Genomic DNA, 16,786 nt, shown 5'->3' with positions numbered 1-16,786 from the left:
TTCAACCACCAAGTGCATCAGAGAGTCTCCTTCTTTTACTTGCCATGATTTCCTTCTTTCTCACACCAGCCATTTTCCAACTTGTTACAGAGGTAATACATAGGATACTACTCATTTCCATGTTCTCTTGAAAATCCTGTATAAATTTCTATAAATTTCCTTCATAACTGAACTGTTTCTCCTCTCACTGAAGCCTATTTCCTACTTTTAAACAGCCACAGATCTTCAACAAAATATCAACTTTTCACATGATGAAAAGTTGGGTTCGTCTTATCAGAAGCCTTCAAGTGCCATTTTACCCATTTTTAAATGAGAGTGATTGAAAGCAGAACATATTTGGATCTAATTCAATTAAGACTTAGAGGGGATGAGAAGAGATACCTTCTTACTTTTCAAGAACCATCCAGCTACCTTTCAGAGTCTCCAGTTAGATTGGAGCCCATAGATTGCCAAACCTGCTGGATTTCACACTTTGTCAAATTAAAACCATGTATGTGTTGTCCATCTCTCTGAGCACTGTTTATTTTTAATGCAGTTTTCATTTCCTATGTATCTATTGCTTCTGTGCATTTCTCACTTGTCTCATAATTTCTGACATTTTCAGAATTTTTCACCTTAAAATAGCCTCAATTTTAAAAAGTAAGCATACTGTTGGTGGATGAGCTATATAAAGTTGTTATGAATGTATGGGAACTAGTCACATCAGTATTTTTCTAAATTTCCAAAATCCATTTCAGTGAAAAACTGAGAAGAAAAATTTTTCCCACTGTGAAAGCAACTGGAAGAATGCATCATGTTCTAGACTAAATACTTATTATGCCCATATGGGCTATATCTTTTTAAAAAATCTCAGATGAAAATTGAATTTTGAATTGCCATCTAGAAATATATTTTTATAGATAGTGTACACATTGGTTCCTGAAAATGGTAGAAAAGGTTTCTTGTCAAGTTCCCCAACACAAGTGTGAATGCTCTGTTTTTGACTACCTACTAGTAGTGAAAGGACACATTGTGGCCAGCCAACTCAAATTGCTACCCACGTTTAATCATTGTAAATAAAGGAAGCAGAGAGACCCATGTTATATTTTCAGAACTGGCATGCTCAATACAGAACTATTAGTTTAAAAATACCACTGAACATTCTATTTGAATTAATCTAGACTTCTGTGAAAAACAAACTAATAAAAAGTACAATTGGTCACTTAAACATGTACTACTCATTTCATGCAGGTTATTAACTTAGTAATTACACATATCACTAAAGAACAATGAGAGTAAATACAACTTTGTAACACTTGGAAAACAGTTCAGAATCGATAAATTTCCATTTTGAAATACCTAAAGTTTCTACAGAAGCAAAATCACTTTTCTCAGTGGAAAAAAAATACATCTATGAAACACCTATGTGTTGGACAGTACTTTTTAAAGGAGCAACTAATTGTCCCACTGTGAAATGAACATGTATCACTGCTAAGGTTTCACATACTGTTTGTGCATAATGCATTTTCTGAGCAGCTGGATATAGAAAAGCAGCAGAAAAACAAGTACTTTGAACAAAACCCATGGATTATAGGGAATCAGTCATGTAAAGAGGTTGAAAGAAATAATCAAAACATGTTACCTAATGTTCTCTTACACATTTGAGTTTCACAATTACAAGGACTGTGAAAATTCTTAATTTTTACACACTGTGTACATTTGTACTTGTTTATATTTGCCCCAAAACATGACTTAAGAACCATATACAAAATGCCAGAATGAAACTCAATTAACAATTGACCCCCCCCACAGGAATCTTTGTGGAGAGCATACCAAAATTAATCGGAAAGAACATAAAGTAGTAATTCACAATAAATATTAGAATAGGGGCACATTCCTTTCAGCAAGTTCATAATATTTTAGATATTCACAGGAATTTTCTGATATGGTACAGTCACAGTCACAATGTGAGGGTAGAGAAGTTTAGTCTATAAAATATACTTATTGAAGCATCAGGAATAGAGATACTTCTGAAGGAGCCTTGCACACATGGCCAAGCAGATATTGTGTATGTACAGAATAGTCTGTTTCACAACTACATTTCAGATGAGAATCACTGCAATTGCTGCTCTAACACTAGTAAACTTGAATCATTTAGTACTTTATCTGTGAATATTGTTGTTTCATTTATTTTCTACTGCTGACTCTTGCAGTCAATATTTATTTAAATTCAAACTCCAACGATGTTGAAATAAAAGTAGGAAGATGTGAGCATCTTCATATAAAGCTTATAATAGCAGGTCAAGAGATCATTTGGAAAAAATCCAAATCTGAATTTTTTAGCAAGCAATAAAATGCATAATTTAAAATGTGTTTTCAAATGTGTAAAACTTTGTTAATAGGCTAAAATGCCATAAGATTTGTTTAACACCATCCTAAAAGAACAGCCTATTCATTTGCTTAAGAAATGCACATTGTTTATCTACCTACCAGTTTGCCTACAGAAGATATGCTTCCCTAATAAAACTAAAAACTCTCATTATGAGCTGTTGATTTAGTACACAGAAGTTGTCCATTATGTTGAAGAAGTTCTAAACGTTTCAATCAGATTTTTTCTTAACTGATCTTCCTCTACAAACAATCTTCCACTTGGGATGCCTCAACACTTCTTTCTTGATAATTCCTGATTTTTGGTTACTCTATAGAAGTTCTCTTTTCCCCTTAAAACTTACTTCAGAAATTTCACATTCAGTTAAAGTCTTTAAAATTCCTGCTTTCAAATAACATGTAAATACTGAAATATTCATAAATATTAACATACCTACCAAACTTGCAGTCTAAGTGGTATCATAAAACCTACTCTATAGAATAGAATTTAATATTGTTTTCTTTTAAGGAAGAAATCAAAACTGTACATTGGAACAATGTACTATACTACAAAAGCAGGTCCTTCTATCCCCCCACTACTCTGGAAATGTAAACAAAAAAAATTAGATACAAAAGTGATTTCTGTGCCTTTTTCTTTGAACACCTTTTCAGCACCTCAGTGTTATTAGGTGTACTTTTTGCTTGGTATAGCAGAAATTTTTATGCTCACATAGCTGTTCAGAAGACTTCAGATTTTCCGCTACCAAATATCACTGGTGAAGCTAAGCTCTTTGGATGATAAAGGTAGCAGGGAACTGTTCCTATGAAATTCCTGGGTATCTTTCAGGGCATTATTAAGGGGTAGCTGTCCATTGAGTAGTGTCAGAGGCAGGTTACAATAGGTGTGGTGGTTGCCTAAGGAAGGTACTGGCAAGGTGGTGGTTGGCATCTCGTGTTTATAACCTCTGCAACAGTGCCTCATTTGCATCGAATCTGAATGGTGGAAATCTGGGAGGTCAGCTTGAGATGACACCAGAGAGGCCGAGGTACTGGTCATGGCAATAGATGGTATAGGCTGGAGTTCTCCAAAAAGTCCTTGTTCTGCGGAGTCCAGAACATGACACCGAGAAAGCATTTCTTTTTTCCTGATGGGCATTTCATATACTAAGTGCTTCCAAAACTTAGAATTTAATTTGCTGCTCTTGGGTCCCTTCCACTTGATCAAGGACAGAAGTTTGATGCTGCGCTTTAGTGATTCCACTTCCTGGCAATTCACCTTCCCCTTTAATTCTGTACATTCAATCAAAATCACTTTGATTTCTCCACTGACTAGCATGTTATGGAGTCTGCTTTCCAATTCGAAAACACTCCATCCTCGTCTGAGAATATAGTCTGGAGTTAGCACAATAATGAGTCTTCTGCTTTGCTCAACACATCTTGTGAGATCTTCAATGTAGGCTATAAATCACAGAAAGAGAGAAAAAGTAAAACAAAGACATTTCCAGTCTTTAAAGCATTAGGTTTGCACCCTAGTATAGCAAAGATCCAGTCTTTCACTAAGGTACATCACATTTTCTTTTCTTGTATTGCACACTCAGAAGGCTCATTGCCTTAAAAATAAAAATGAAAAAAAAATCTTCTAATACTTTTCTTTCCCCTCATCATTACTTACAGTGTTCTGTTAGCTATATAAACTCTGACTTCTTAAGAGCTTAGGTGTAGTTCAGTTATTTTTATTTACTTAATCATTTAATTCAAGGCAGGCTTCAAGGCTAGTACTCTTAGGTGAACAAGGAATCAGCGGGTTGATGAAAAGAGAAATGGAACCTTTTAATGAAGGTCACTGTATTTATGGGTTTGGTTTGCTTTTCCCCCAGTTTCCAACTACTAAACAAGTAGGGGGTCTATGTATATATAATATATATATATATATAAAATATATATATATATAAATATATAAATGCTTCAAAGATAATGTGATAGAGATGGTGGAAAATCTCTTCTATAATCCTATCTTGTTTCTCAGAATACCTTCTGTTCTTTGCAACCTTACATTCTCCATTTTACCCTTCAAACCTGGAGGTAGGGAAGTGGTGTGTGTGTGTGTGTGTGTGTGTGTGTGTGTGCCCATGAGTTTAATTTGAACCAGCTGCTCTTTGTTCAGAGGAGGAGTGAGGGGTGGAGTCAGAGGTGGGGGATGGTATGGAAAGAAGAGTAAAGGGGGAGGAGTCTATCAACTGAGAAGTCTTTGCTCTACTTTGTGGAACAATTCTGAAAGTGAGGTGAACAAGTTATGTCCTTTTCCTAGTAGAAAAACACTCAACGAACTCTAGATTTGTTTATCCCATGGAATAATCCTTTTGCAACCGTGCTTCCCAAAGCCTTATCCGCCAAAAAGGGAAACACACACATGTGTTAACAAATGGAGACTTGGACACAGGTGCTGCAACAGAGAGCTGTCTTTACTAAGCAGAGCACAAGGCCTTGTCTAATGTACAGTGCCCTCTAGCAGAAGCAGTGCTTACAGAAGCATAGCAACATTTGTCACTGCAAATCTGCCCAAGGTTACAGACTGCTTTCAAGGAGTCACGTCCAGTACACAGTGAGGGGCCACCAAACAGCCCAGTACAAGCCTTTTGAAAAGAGAAACTTATTTTACAGATGCATATTTTACAGATGATCTCTCTTTTCCAGCGTTTTATTTCTACCATTTGGCAGCAAGAACACTTTCACAAGTGAAAAAGAGCAAATTTTCTATACACCCTACAGATAAACAAAAAACTTTTTGAGAGATACACAGAGAATTGCCCATTTAACAATTTGTTGTTACTGCTGTTTTGGTTTTTACTTAATACATTTCAGGACTTTCTCATGCAGTAGTTACAGAGACTGTATCTGAGGGAATAAGGCAACTTCTAAGTGGGGAGGGAACCCATTAAGAATTTTATGCATTTTCTTTTAGAGATCACGTTTTCAAGGAAAAAAAATCAGCATTGAAATCTGCAAAAAATAAAAATGAAAACAAAAAAACAAACAAAAATACCACACAAGTAGCAATGGGGAAGTTATCACTCTGTAATTGTCATTTAGAGAACTGGTGAAACAGAATGGAAGGAAAGGTAGAAAGTTTCAATAGAGTGGAAAAATATTATCCCAATGTATCAACAGCTCTGACTCTTCATTTTCTTCCTTTCTTTCTGCTCCCAAAAAGAAAGAAGTTATGTGGGAAGCTTCATCATTAGAAGTTGGATCTGTAAGATACAGTAAAATAAACTATCATGCATCTTTCCCATTATTCTTTTCACCTTTCCTCCAAACAAAACGAAACAAAACCAAACCCCAAACTTATACATGGTATAAGTGCAGGAGTCCATGAAAACACAGTTTTACCAGGTTATGTATGAGTTAATTGTTATTTTTACAGAAGAATTCCTTACCAAATGATTTACTGAGGAATTATTCCAAGTAGCATTCTTCCCTCATTAATTGTAGCTTTACATTTAATTTTTAAAAATTGATCTGTACAAACCTTGGCAGGAGCACATTTGTCACAGAAACTATACCTCTATGAACAACACTGTTTCTATGTGTTGGGATGTAGTTTATTTTTAAAATATACTTTTAAAAACAAAAGGTATAGCTATACATATCTCTATCCATTTCAAGAAAATTACAACTCAAGTGTTCAGTCATAAGAGAAACTATATACATACACACTAATGAATTTGACTGGGAAGTCATAGGCTTTGGCTTTATTATCCTCTTTCTCGATTGGGGAAGGGAACAGGGTACAACATTTTTCCGCATTAATATTGTTCTCCCCCTTCACCATTCTATTATACTTTGCCATTTGACAGCTAAGCAGAATGCAAAATTTAGGGTTTGGGGGGCTTCTTAGAGATTCATTAAACAGAATTTTCACTTGCCCCCAGAAGGAATGCCTGTCAGGACGGATCCCACTACACTCAGCTGCACAGGGTGTGGGTGTTGAAGGGAACCTTGGAAAGAGGGAGTGGTCCCTGTCTCCTGCATACTACACTGGCTGTGCTTATCCTGGCAAAGCCTAGTGGAGAGTTGAGGCAACCATCCAGATAATTCCGGCTGAAAACCTGCTCTGGAAGAAAAAAAGGTCTGAATTATCCTGGTTTGCCCTATATATACATTAATTATATGCACTGGAGTCAGTCAGTCAGTACATCTAAATTTTCCCTGGGTAGACACAGCCCAAGTGTCCCAAGGAAAACATGAGCCATTTTCTTGGGCCCTGAATTTCGTGTTCCATTTCACTTGGTGAAAAACCAAGTGGAAGTTTTCAGATGTGAAGCCCACATTTCACTTATTGGGATGGTGATCAGTGGCTGGGCAGCAACCTCAATGTTTGAAAGCAGCTGGGGAGGTGCCGCTAAGAGCTGCCTGGCTCTCAGGAAAAGAAGGAGAGACTGTGCCCTAGCTTCCATATTCTGGCTTGTTCTCTCTGTTTGTCTATGTTTTTTTTTTCTTATTCTCACCCCCTTTGCTCCTCTTTCTTTCTCCATTTCTTTTATTTTTCTTTTCCTGTGCTGTCTCTCTTGTCCTTTTACCTCCCTCTTTGCTTTCTTTCTCACTTTTTTCTCCCTTCCCCTGTCTTACTCTCCCTTCCTCTTTTGCCTCTCTCCCTTTGCCCCCTTTCTCCCTCCCTTCCTAAATCTTTTCTTTCTGTCTCTTTATCTTTGGGAAAAAACAAGGACCTAGATATCATGAAAAGTATAAATAAATTAGCAAGGGACCCAACAGGTAGAGTTAATATTTTTTACTTGCTAATCTTTAGCCAGGCAGTCGTTGCTGGCTCCTACACAGCAAGTGCCCAAAATAATTTTCCCATTACCCTGGGGTTGCATGTCTGTATCCAATGACTGTGAATTGGAGCCTGATCCATTAGGACCATGTCCTGTTTTTGTATGGCCTGTGAGCTAAGAATGATTTTTTAAAACATTTTTAAAGGGTTGTAAAAGAAATAAAGAATATGATGCAACAGAGACCATATATAACCTACAAAGCCTAAAATATTTATTCTCTGGACCTTTACAGAGAAAGGTTGCCACCCCTGAATTAGAGACCAATCAGGATGTTTAGGTTTGGAAAAGTTCCAAATAAACTAAGCAGAAACAGTCATCAAGTTAAGGCATTGCTGGTCCATAGCTAGTGTAGTCCATGACAGGCAGTGGTGTTTGTCATGGTAGGGCTGTGGTTTTGTGGGAGACATGTTAGAAAACTTCAGAAACCGTTTTAAAAGGTTTCTTACCACGAAGAGATAATAAAGAAACGTTTTTCAAAAAAAAAATCCCTAAATCCACAGCACATAAGAATACTCGCTAAATCTTGCCCTGACTTGTTCAGGCAAATTTAGCAACTGAGTAGCAGGAATCCCTTAAAAGTCTCTTTTTTTCCACATAAAAATATAAAGTATCCCTTAAATGAAAGGTCATTATTTCTTTGCAGATTTTAGTTTGAAGTAACTTACGATGACAGAAAAAACTAAAGAGGGTTGTGTCTGACAGCATTCTGTTTCTCTAAACAAGGCTATGAAACCACACTAGATTATCAGCCATGAAACAAAGCTATTACACTTAACCTATTTGTGATCTTCACAATTTTGTAAAAAACAAACAAAAAAACCCGGACAGTTGTATAAACCAAAATTCCAGTGTATTTAGAAAAATAGAATTCAGTCTACAAAAGTGACTTGAAAACAGGACACATTAACAAAGCAAAATGTAAACTGAAGGAAGAAATAAAAGGACAAAATAGAAGCAGAAAGAATATAATGGCAGCCCCAAGAAATTGCTTCTAATGGGGTGTATATTCTTTCCCAAAAGAACTCAGTACTCTTAAATGTCAGGCTTTGAACCTACTGCAGATGTAGGCAGAAGGACAAGGGGAAAACACTCTCATTCATGAATTTCTATGTGGTCTTGCTACTGCCTACTAACGATATGATTTATCAAACTAATCAATTAACTACTTATAAATTATCTTTGTGTTGACACTTCCACTTATGTCAGGATCATTATTAGGGGCAGATAGCATATTAAAAATTAAAAGACAAATGCTTAGTCTGTAAACAAAAGCATAATTTATTACTTTGCCAGGTTCAAATAATAGAATCTTGGTAGGCTTATATTCACAGCTATGTACAACCAATATCAGTTAAACAGACAAATCATTAGGGTGAGATAGAATGCATCAAAACTGAATAATACCCCACCAATTTTAGTGAATATTAGTTAATTGATAGCTATAAATGGTGATATTTATTAAACCTATGGGTTAATATGTCAATACTTAAAATCAAGATAATTTCTGACAGTGATTGATCCACTCCTATGACTGGTGAGGAAAAACCAGCAAAAATAATACAGGTTTCACATGTATCAAAAAAAGTGTATTACTCAGCACCAAATATTTGGTAAAAAATTATTAGACCTCTGGTATAAATAGAGGCATACAGTGAGGTACTTTATAATGTAGTCTTACTGAAAATACTACCTGCATGTAAAATAATGATACTTAATACTAACCTATTGAAAGAGATACAGGTTGACAACTTCACTCTTTGTCTTGGCCAACGTTGCTAAAGCTTTTGGGTCTTGCTTCTGTATCTGGCAGATGTAAGAATCTGTGTTGTCTGCCACAGATATTGAGGGTACAAAATTTTTTATTTAGCCAGGTGTGTGTGAGGGGAGTAGGGGGCTTTCTAAACAGTGTGTGATATTACTTGCCCTATAAAAACCTTCCCTGGCCCCTCCTCTAAGTCCTTGGCTTGATAATTCGTAGTTCACTGGGCTAAATTTTTTGGCAGGAGTTTTGTTTTCTATTGACTAGTGTAAGTGTTCTAACTGATTCTGATTAAAAAGTTGATCAACATTAACATGGATTTGTTGAGTCCTTGCAAGTGCAGGGAAACACAATTTATTTACAGTTTTGAGTTTGGAGGCTGTATTTCTGGTAATGAATCCTTTACTTTTGCTATAGCATTTCACCAGTGGATGAACAGGGAAGCATGACGGTGGGCAGAATTTACTCTGAAATGTTGTCCACATCTCTAAATTCTTTCTCTTCCCTCTTTACCTCTTCACTGAGAATAGAGGTAAGTAATAGAACACATTCAGAGAATACTAAAAGAAAGAAAATGTGGAGAGTAGCAAACAAAGAGAGTCTGCAAAATGTTCTTCCCCTCCTCTTTTCCCCCTTAAACTCATGCCCTAAAAATTTGTAGATATAACTAATTCTAATCAGTGCAATCTTGATAAATATGGAACAAGACAACTTGCTCCTTATATAGTCTTTTCTGTGGTTCCTTTGGTACTTAAGACAATTTTATCCTGGTCTTCTACTCTTTTTTTAAGGTGTCTATTCTTTGTGCTATCCAAAAAGTAGATTTCCTGATTGAAATTCTACAGAGTGGATTCTTCCTTTACCTCAAACTTTGATAAGAAACCTCAGTCCATTGACCGCAGTATTTTGCTGGGCATATTGGACACAGTTCCCTCTCTCTTGACTAACATGAAGGGGATGGTGGGCTTATCTAATTTTATTCCATGTGAGTAAATTGTACACAATGTGTTAAATTTCCATGCCTGTGCATGTCACCCCTGCCTCACACTTTTTAGGTCACAGACGTCAGATTGCCTGGAAAAGGAATTTATTACTCCCCAAGGACAATTTCCTTGAATGGTATCCAATATGTCCAGCTATTAGAGGAACTATTGGCAATGAGTAGCTACAGATCCATGTACAAAAATGTTTCTTGCATGCCTCACTTCATAAGTGACTAGGGATCATGTGACACCAGATGTATTCTCTAGTCATTTGTCATTTCAGTGTCAGCACAATCACATGGCCATTAAAGAACTGAAGATTAGAATAGGGAGGAAGGTCTAGCACATGCAAGAATGTAATCAGACATTATAATTTTCCCTTAAATTACTGAAAGAGTCCTAGGATTCTTGAGTGAGAGAAACTAATAGAAATTTGAGCATGAAAACAAATGGAAAGACAATTTGATATTTGAGGCCAAATTCATAAATATAATTTCAATAGACATGGCTGATCAGCCATACGCACGATAATATTTTTCACTCACTAGTGTCTTTCTCTGGTGCAATAGTGCAGGAAGAACTCACACAGAGATCCCCATAGTCTTCCTATGATTAGAAGAGGAAACTGAGCTAAAAGACTTGAAAAGATTTTTTTCTCTTTAATGTGCACTTAATCATCTATAGATTTTTCTAAAACTTCAGCCAGAACTAGCTCAATTTATAATTGTTAATCAATATTGCACATGCACTTTTAAGCACCTTGCTTGCTTTCTCTTAAGGGCAAACAAAAGCTATAGGATTGGGTTGTTTCTACTTTTAGTCTTGGAGTACTATTCTCTCCATCTGACCAGTTGATTAACTTTTATATTTTTATGCTTTTAAATCTCTGCAGAAACACTGAGATAAGATGGGCTCAAAAGCCTAAATGGTACTCATCCAAAAATGTCCCCAATCTCAGGATCTCAACTGCACAGCTGGGTTCTGTTGGTCACATGTCAGCTTCAGAGCACATCTGTTCATTCCTAAAGTATCCACTAGGCCCTATGAACACAATGTGCTCTGTGTAGAATACTTTACACCACAAAACCCAGCAGCTGCATGGGTGAGAAAATCTCTACTTCTCAAGTTTGTGTCTCTAGGCAGTTTGAGTAGGGTGTTTTCTCTCTGGCTTTCTTTTGGTTGCCTGTCACTCCTGACATTCAGATGCCTGTTGGCAACAAAGTTGCTTTTGCTATTCTACTACAGATGTTTCTAGCCTGGGAAGAGACAGACCAAACTTTTACTGGAAAGTAGAAATTCTTGCCACATTCAGGCACCAAACCTGAGAAAACATAAGGAAGATCCTGGCCACAGGCTCAAGAATGGAAAGGTAGGTCACTGCCAGGAAAATAATGTCCAGATCTGAAGACTTTTAGTTTTAGCATTTAGGAAAAATGTTTGTGTCAAATCTTCCCACCTGTGCTGTTCCATGATGGTCAAACGACACTTCTCTAGTAGGGCATGCGAGAAGGGTACAGTTACCTATACCTCACCTTGGAGAGTGACATCTTTATATTGAAGCTTTCTGTGAACTCACGGTCATGCGTGCATTGGTGTCAGGGGGAGGAAGAAGGGTGGGGGACACCCATTCATGTACTTCTGAAACTGTATACATTAGAAATATTTGTGTGTTGATGAGGTTGAGTTGGAATACCACGAGAGTGGTACAAATGAAACTGAAGATACATCAAAAGTGAAGGCATTAAACATGAATGGGTTTATGTCATAGACTTCATTAGTTTGATTCATAGAAAATTATTGTTGTAGGTCAAGAATGATATTATGAAGTCTGCTTTTACAATTCTCAAAGGCCTCATTGCTAGTTTTTAGAGGAAGGAGCAGTCTTGTGTCAACATGTTTTAAATGAGATGTGAGGGACAAACATAGCTTATAATATTGTAACTACTTCCCCCCCCGCAGGAATGTGTCTATATTTATATAGCATAGCCTGTTAAATCTGTACCAATGGCTGCAACTACAGACCACAGAAGCTTCTTTAATAACACACATACACCAAGTCCAAAATATTCTACTCTGTCATTCATGTGTAAATCAAGTATATTATTCATATACTTCATCGACTTCCTGAATGCGTGCTAAATATGCCAAGGAAAAACTCGTTAATCGTGACATGGTGACTGCTCAGCCAGCTCTGAAATGTTGATGGAAAAGAAAAATGGTCAAAGGGCCTTTTTAAGAACCTTTGCAGGTTACACTCGCAAATCGGAATTCAGAGAACATGAATTTCCTCATTCAGGAAGAAAGGATTAAAATCAAACACCCTCCAGTGGTTGCATCTAAAAACTGCATAGTTGTCCCAAATGGCTTAGTTGTAAAAGGAGTCTTCCTGTGTACCACTGAGTACGCAGGATCCAAGTCCCTGCTCAGTCTAATTGTTGTACAATCTCAAAAACACTAAAATGATCTTCTATGGACTATAAAAATCTCTCTTCTCCCTAATAACATCATCTTGGGTATTTTTATTTTGAGTTCTTTAAATGCCAGGGTATATGAGGTGACAACCTTCTATTATCTCTTATGTAGCGTGTTATAGTCCTCAACTAAAATCTTGTAGTTTTGTGCTAGGAAATATGGCTTGTGTAAGCCTCATACTCCATGGTCAAGGAGGACATTCAGACCTGTCTGTGATACACCAAAACAACTAATCAATTTCAATCAATTTAGCCAATCAACTAGCTGACTCAATGAGGTGTAAAATAGTCTACCACCTGTTTGGCTAAATTGACACAGCAGGTTGATTCAATTGACCTGTCATCATCAAAATAGACTATCTGAGAGAACTAAGAGAACACAGTTTGGGGATGCATCTCTCTCACTCTCATGCTCTCTGGGTCTCACTCTCACCCATGCACAATAGCTGCTTCTTTATATAATAAGCAAGTGTCATCTACTGAGTCTCAGGTAAAGTGACTAGCCTGTGTTCCATGTTGCCCCTATTTCCTTTTCTGATGTGCACAATGTTGAAGCATTGTTTTCCAGGTCAGAAGAAAGATAATCAAATTTGATGTGTTCGGACATGAAGGGTGACATTTTTAAGTCACTTGGGTTGATAAAGACTGTCTATTGTGGTGCCAACAATTTTGTAATGCAATAAGGCAGAAATTGAATCCATATTGAATCCTACTGAAGGTGACTTGACATAGAGTATAAATTCCACTTTGGTAATGATATTACTTTAATACAATTTAGTACACTATCACTCTAAAAATCGATGTTGCAGAATTTTGATAGTTAACAAGATGCTCTTGGCAAAAATGCAAAAAGTACATAGGAATCTAAGGAATTAAACCAAAAAATAGTAAAGGGATATTTTTGATATTTCATTAATGATTGATTGACCTCTTGTAGATATTCTTTCTAATATCTGAAAAAATAAAAGTAGTATACACATTAGGACTGAAACTATTCCTATTAATTACTTTTTTTTCTTTCAGCAGAAAGCTCCTTGTTTAGATTTCACATTCACTTTGTTAAAAAAAATGCCTTTCAGATACTGTCATGCAAAAATTAACATTTTTACTTATTTCATTCTTATTATTTCTTCTTGTCTTAAACCAATACTATTAAAACAAAATCAACAAGCATCTATGAAGCATCTACTGAGTTCAGGTATTTTGGTAGATGGTAACAGGTGTATGAAGATGAATGAGACAGTACTTGCCCTCATGGAGCTTATAGTTTTATTGAGAAGATAAGACAAATAGCTGGAACACTACATTAAAAAAAGAAAATAATACAAAATATCACAGGAGTAAGGAGTACAAAATTTATAGTCAAACAAGTGATTATACACCACATACTCTAGGGCTAGAGAAATTATTATGGACTTTTCACAGAGGCAGTGTTATGGAGAGTGTAAATAGGATTTGTAAAGGTGTAGGAGGCTAACATGAACAAAAGTGTTGCACCAGACTGTAGCAGTGTTTAGCTAAGGGTTAATGGATTTTATCCTATAAGAAATGGTGAAGAATTTAAGGTTGTTGAATAGGGGAGAGACATGATCAAGGAGGTATACATATTAGTGGGACTAGATGCATAAGAGGAAAAATAGGGAAGGCAGAGAGTAATCAACATTCAGGAATGAGGTGATTAGGGCCTATACTAGAATGGTGGAAGTGGTAATGGAAAAGATGCAATGGGTACTGGATTTGGGAGAGAGATACAAAAGAATCAAAAATGACTCTGAGGTATCTGCATGTTCCTTGGGGCTCGATCAATGTAGAAGTGGTATTTAAAGTCATGAAAATAAAGGAAATTACAGAAAGAAGCGAGGAGAGGACCATGGGAAGAAATTTGGGGAAATATTACATTTGTAGAAAGTAATATACCAGAAAATATTGTCTGGTTTCTTTCTATGCATGTGTAAGTGTGCATACTCATGTGCAAACCCAAACATATACAGAAACGTATGCACACTGAAAAAAGAGATGAACAACAAAAACTCAGTTGTTTCAATTTGTTTCCTGTCAGTTTAGTGACCACGGTAGACTTCTGATAATCTGAATAAAAGTTATTGAGGAATAAATAGTGTGATCTAGAGGAGTGAGAACCGAATCAAACAGATATAGGTTCTTATTCCATCTCTACCATTTGCCAGCTGACTGGTCTTGGACTTCTTTCAGGCCTTATTTCCTCATCTGTAAGATGAAGATAACAGTACCTGCTCTTTCTCCACATAGGGTTATTGTAAAGATGAAAAGAAATAATGTATGTGAAAATATTCTATATACTGTGAAGTACTAAATATATAAGCTTTTAAATTTTGTTAGCCCATGTGTATAAATTACCATATTCTGATTTGTGGTCACAGCTTAATCTCCCCCTCTCAAGGATATTAATATAGACATGCAAGTGAATTCTAGCACTTTTATGTTCCCTCAATGGCATTTCAAGCTCTTCGAGGGCAGGGACCATATCTTTCTGTATTTACCTCACACTTTACTGTGTACAGTACTCTGAACAGAAACAGGAAAAAAGTATATATTTTTACTTGAACCTGAATTTATTCTGTAAGCTCATATATAGCTTTCAATATGTAGCATAATTTAAAAGTAGCACTCAAGCCTACATAGTCTAGAACTTCTTAAAAAGAATTTAAATACACAGTGAAGGTGCCATACGCCATGGCCTCACTTTCATTTTTAAGTGGATTTTCTCCTGCAAATCTGGATATGAGTATTAAAGCATAAATTCAGAGTTATTAGTGACAATGATTGTAGGTATAAGTAGAAGCACAATGACAGAAGACCAGATTTGGAACTGAAATGCATTGAAAATCTGAAATGCAAAAAATCTGAAATGCAAAAAGTCTGAAATGCAAAAAATATCTGACTTATACACATTTTTTTAACAATCATCATTTTCTCAGAACACTAAGGCAATATAATAAAGCATACCATTAAAGCACAATTTAAAAACCATACCTAAAATATAAATGAGAGTGCCTTTAAAAAAAATTTGGATGCTAGAAAGTCAGAACACAGGTATTGGGGAAAATTTTGAATTTAATAAAATCTCCTGTAAGAAAAACTATCTAAATACTTGGCTCTGACATTTGAAGTCTCCACATAACTTAAGTGAAGCCAAACTTTTAAAATACAAAAATTGAAAGTACTTACTTCCACTTGGAATTAGGTCCCTTTCTGGGATGAAGAGTTTATATCCATAGTGTTTTTCTAGCACATCTGGCAGTATTTCAAGAGCAAACTGCTCTTCTTCAGGGTTGTCACATTCCAAAGTATCTTGGTCCACTTTTGTGTAAGAGAGATAGGCATCATATTCCTTGTTGTCTTAGAAACAAAGAAAAACAAAAGGGTTGTATGTATCATTAGGTTCTCTTTAAGTACTAAATGTCTATAATCATTAACAGGCTGGAATATGCACTATAATTAGTGACTGTCATTAATAACTGGAAAAAATAAGTTACATGCAATGCTATAAGAAGTCTAGTACATTTCAACATAACTTAGTTATAGTCGTAGGATATGAACTGAAACTGTTATGCAGTGGGCAACATATAGTCAGGACAGAATAAAAGAGAACTATTATTTGTGACTTTTGGTGTGAATGATCAGCTCAGTGTGTTTGAATGCAGGACTAAATAGACTCATGGATTTGAACTCTTTCTGTGCCAGTTGGCTTGGCTCTGTTACTCGGTCACAGACTATACCTTGTTTGCACAAATATGTGTAAGAGATCCAAGAGGGGCTGGGCCCTAGAGTGTGGAAGATCGAAATAATCCAGCCTCACTCCTGGAGACACTACTTGTAGCACATGCCATACTTCCAGTTGGTTAGTGTCGTCATCCTCATATACAAAATGCAGTTCATTACCAAATATTAGAGACAGCAGCTGGGTTTTATACAAGTGCATTGCCTGTTATTCTTGTTCAATCCATGGCCAACTAATTTGACACAAGCTACCAAAAGAACCCTTTGTTTCAGAATATACATCCTTCCAATATTGCCAAATTAGGTTTTCCCTTCACACATTTAGTCAGAGGGTTAACTGTGCTTTGAGAATGTATTTTTTCTTCCTTTGCTATATTGGCTCAGAGCCAGTCTCCCCAAAGAGACTCTCTCTCTCTCTCTCTCTCACTCGCTCTCCATCTCTCTCTCTCTCTATATCTATCTATATATTCTTATATATATATATAAATTTGTATATATATTTTTATATATGTTTTTGTTTTTTTCTACTGTTTTTTGTCAAAGTATTAGTCCCCGCTGGTTTTAGAAGGAACACATTGGAAAAGTTATAGTGGTTTTCAAAATTCCCTTATTTATAGAAAAAAATTTAAAAGT

General features: G+C 36.1%; 1 protein-coding gene across 1 annotated transcript in view; it reads right to left on the bottom strand.

Moving 5' to 3' along the window:
• Positions 1–2,936: 2,936 nt before the first annotated feature.
• Positions 2,937–16,786, bottom strand: part of IL1RAPL2 (interleukin 1 receptor accessory protein like 2) — a 1,051,992-nt gene continuing 1,038,142 nt past the window's right edge. The window contains exons 9-10 of the mRNA XM_029240622.1: positions 15,602–15,772; positions 2,937–3,804 (exon numbers count right to left, since the gene is read on the bottom strand). Coding sequence (XP_029096455.1) covers positions 3,107–3,804; positions 15,602–15,772 — 869 coding nt within the window. The 3' untranslated portion in view covers positions 2,937–3,106. The remainder of the gene's footprint in view (positions 3,805–15,601; positions 15,773–16,786) is intronic.

This window comes from Monodon monoceros, unplaced genomic scaffold (assembly GCF_005190385.1).
Source record: "Monodon monoceros isolate NGI ecotype Baffin Bay Population unplaced genomic scaffold, NGI_Narwhal_1 Super_Scaffold_22, whole genome shotgun sequence".
Taxonomy (NCBI): domain Eukaryota; kingdom Metazoa; phylum Chordata; class Mammalia; order Artiodactyla; family Monodontidae; genus Monodon; species Monodon monoceros.
The sequence above is the reverse complement of the archived record's forward strand: the minus strand, read 5'-3'. Positions and strand labels throughout refer to the sequence as shown.